The sequence below is a fragment of the Eimeria mitis genome, genomic scaffold (genome assembly GCF_000499745.2).
Source record: "Eimeria mitis Houghton genomic scaffold, Emh_scaff3593, whole genome shotgun sequence".
Lineage (NCBI taxonomy): Eukaryota > Apicomplexa > Conoidasida > Eucoccidiorida > Eimeriidae > Eimeria > Eimeria mitis.
This window is the reverse complement of record NW_013571938.1, coordinates 2,480-4,204: the sequence shown is the minus strand read 5'-3', so window position 1 is coordinate 4,204 and position 1,725 is coordinate 2,480. Positions and strand designations below refer to the sequence as shown.

The 1,725-nt window shown below is 56.3% G+C and overlaps 1 protein-coding gene across 1 annotated transcript in view; it reads right to left on the bottom strand.

Moving 5' to 3' along the window:
• The window catches only part of EMH_0067610 (uncharacterized protein), a gene marked incomplete at both ends in the record, with an annotated part of 4,958 nt that overhangs the window by 796 nt on the left and 2,437 nt on the right, over positions 1 to 1,725 (bottom strand). Inside the window, 2 exon segments of the mRNA XM_013498646.1 lie at positions 223 to 1,005; positions 1,313 to 1,725. Of these exon segments, the coding sequence (XP_013354100.1) occupies positions 223 to 1,005; positions 1,313 to 1,725 (1,196 nt within the window).

Here is a 1,725-nt window from a genome sequence, read left to right as displayed (position 1 = left end):
CTGCTGCTGCTGCAGCAGCAAAGAAACACAACCAATACAGACGAGCAGCAACTCCCTTCTGCTGCAGCAGACACAGCAGCACCCCAATAAGAGGCAGCAGCCGCAGCAGCAGCAGCAGCACCAAATGTAATATAAATGAAGGCAGCAGCAGCAGCAGCAACTCAGGAGAATAACATATACATATTGCTGCTGCACGCAGCATAGAAGGAGATAAAGACACACCCAGCTGCTGCAGCAGCTGCTGCAGCAGCTGCTGCAGCAGCAACTGAACTCGCTTCACTGGTAGTATAGAAAACAACAAACTGCTGCTGCTGCTCCCTCCTGCTGCTGCTGCTGCTGCTGCTGCTGCTACTTCTGTAGTAGTTCTCCGCCTGCTGCTGCTGCTGCTGCTGTTGCTGCTGCTGCTGCTGCTGGGGTTAGGTGCAACCCCGATTGCTGCAGCAGCAGCGGAGCTGAGTCTATGAAGCAGGGATTTGTTTGCTGCTGCTCCTGCTGCTGCTGCTGCTGCTGCTGCTTGCTGCTGCTGCTGCTGCTGCTGCTGCTGCTGCTCCTCTAGGGGAGAATAACCAGGCAGACAGTGCTGCAGCAGCAGCTCTGCTGCATCTAACCCAAAAGCAGCAGCAAGCTGCAGTGTTGCTGCTGGGGGTTTGCTGCTGCCTTTGAGTGCTGCTGCTGCTGCTGCTGCTGCTGCTAGTTGTTGCTGCTGCTGTTGTGCAAGCAGCAGCAACTGCTGCTTTCTCTTTTCCTGCTGCTGCTGCTGCTGCTGCTGCTGCAGCAGCACATCCACACCAAACAGAAGCCGCAGCAGCAAACGAATTGCTGCTGCTGCAGCACGAACTGCTCGCTGAGCGCATGCAAACAGCAGCACGCTGCTGCTGCCCCCCGTCAGCAGCCCCAGCAGCAGCAAGAATATAAACAAATGCTGCGGTGCTGCTGCTGCTGCTGCTGCTGCTGCTGCAGGCAAAGGCAGCAGCAGCAGCAAACCCGTACACATGCTGCACACCCCTGAACACACAAACACAAACAGCAGCAGCAACTAATTCAACAGCAGCAACAGCAGCAGCAACAGCAGCAGCAGCAGCAGCAACAACAGCAGCAACAGCAGCAACAGGAGCAGCAGCAGCAGCAACAGCAACCGCAGCAGCTGAAGAAACAAAAATACAGCAATTACAAAACCAACAGCAGCAGCAGCAACAGCAGCAGCAGCAAAGTTGCAACAGCAGCAGGAACAACAAAGGAGTACCAGCAGCAGCAGCAGCAGCAGCAGCAGCAGCAGCAGCAGCAGCAGCAGCAGCAGCAGCAGTGTGCTGACCTTGTATGAACCAAAGCATCAGCCAGCAGGTTAAGGAGCGAACGGCCCGCAGCCTTTTCTCTGTTCTTATTGCTGCTGCTGCTGCTGCTGCTGCTGCTGCTGCTGCTTCTTCTTCTGCTTCTGCTGCTGCTGCTGCTGCTGCTGTTTCTGCTGCTGCTACTTCTCCTCTTGCTGCTGCTGCTGCGTCGCCTTGGGCGTCATCATTCGAATCAGCAGAAGCAGCAGCAGCAGCAGCAGCAGCATCAGCAGCAGCAGCAGCAGCAGGAGCAGCAGCAGCAGCAGCAGCAGCAGGAGGAAGCAGCGGGCCGCATATGTTTACGTTTGCTGCAGCAAAGAAAAGAGAACCAAAGAAGGGAACCGGCAGCCACAGAGCAGCAGCAAGCTGCAGCAGTCTGCTGCAGCTCAGCAGCAGG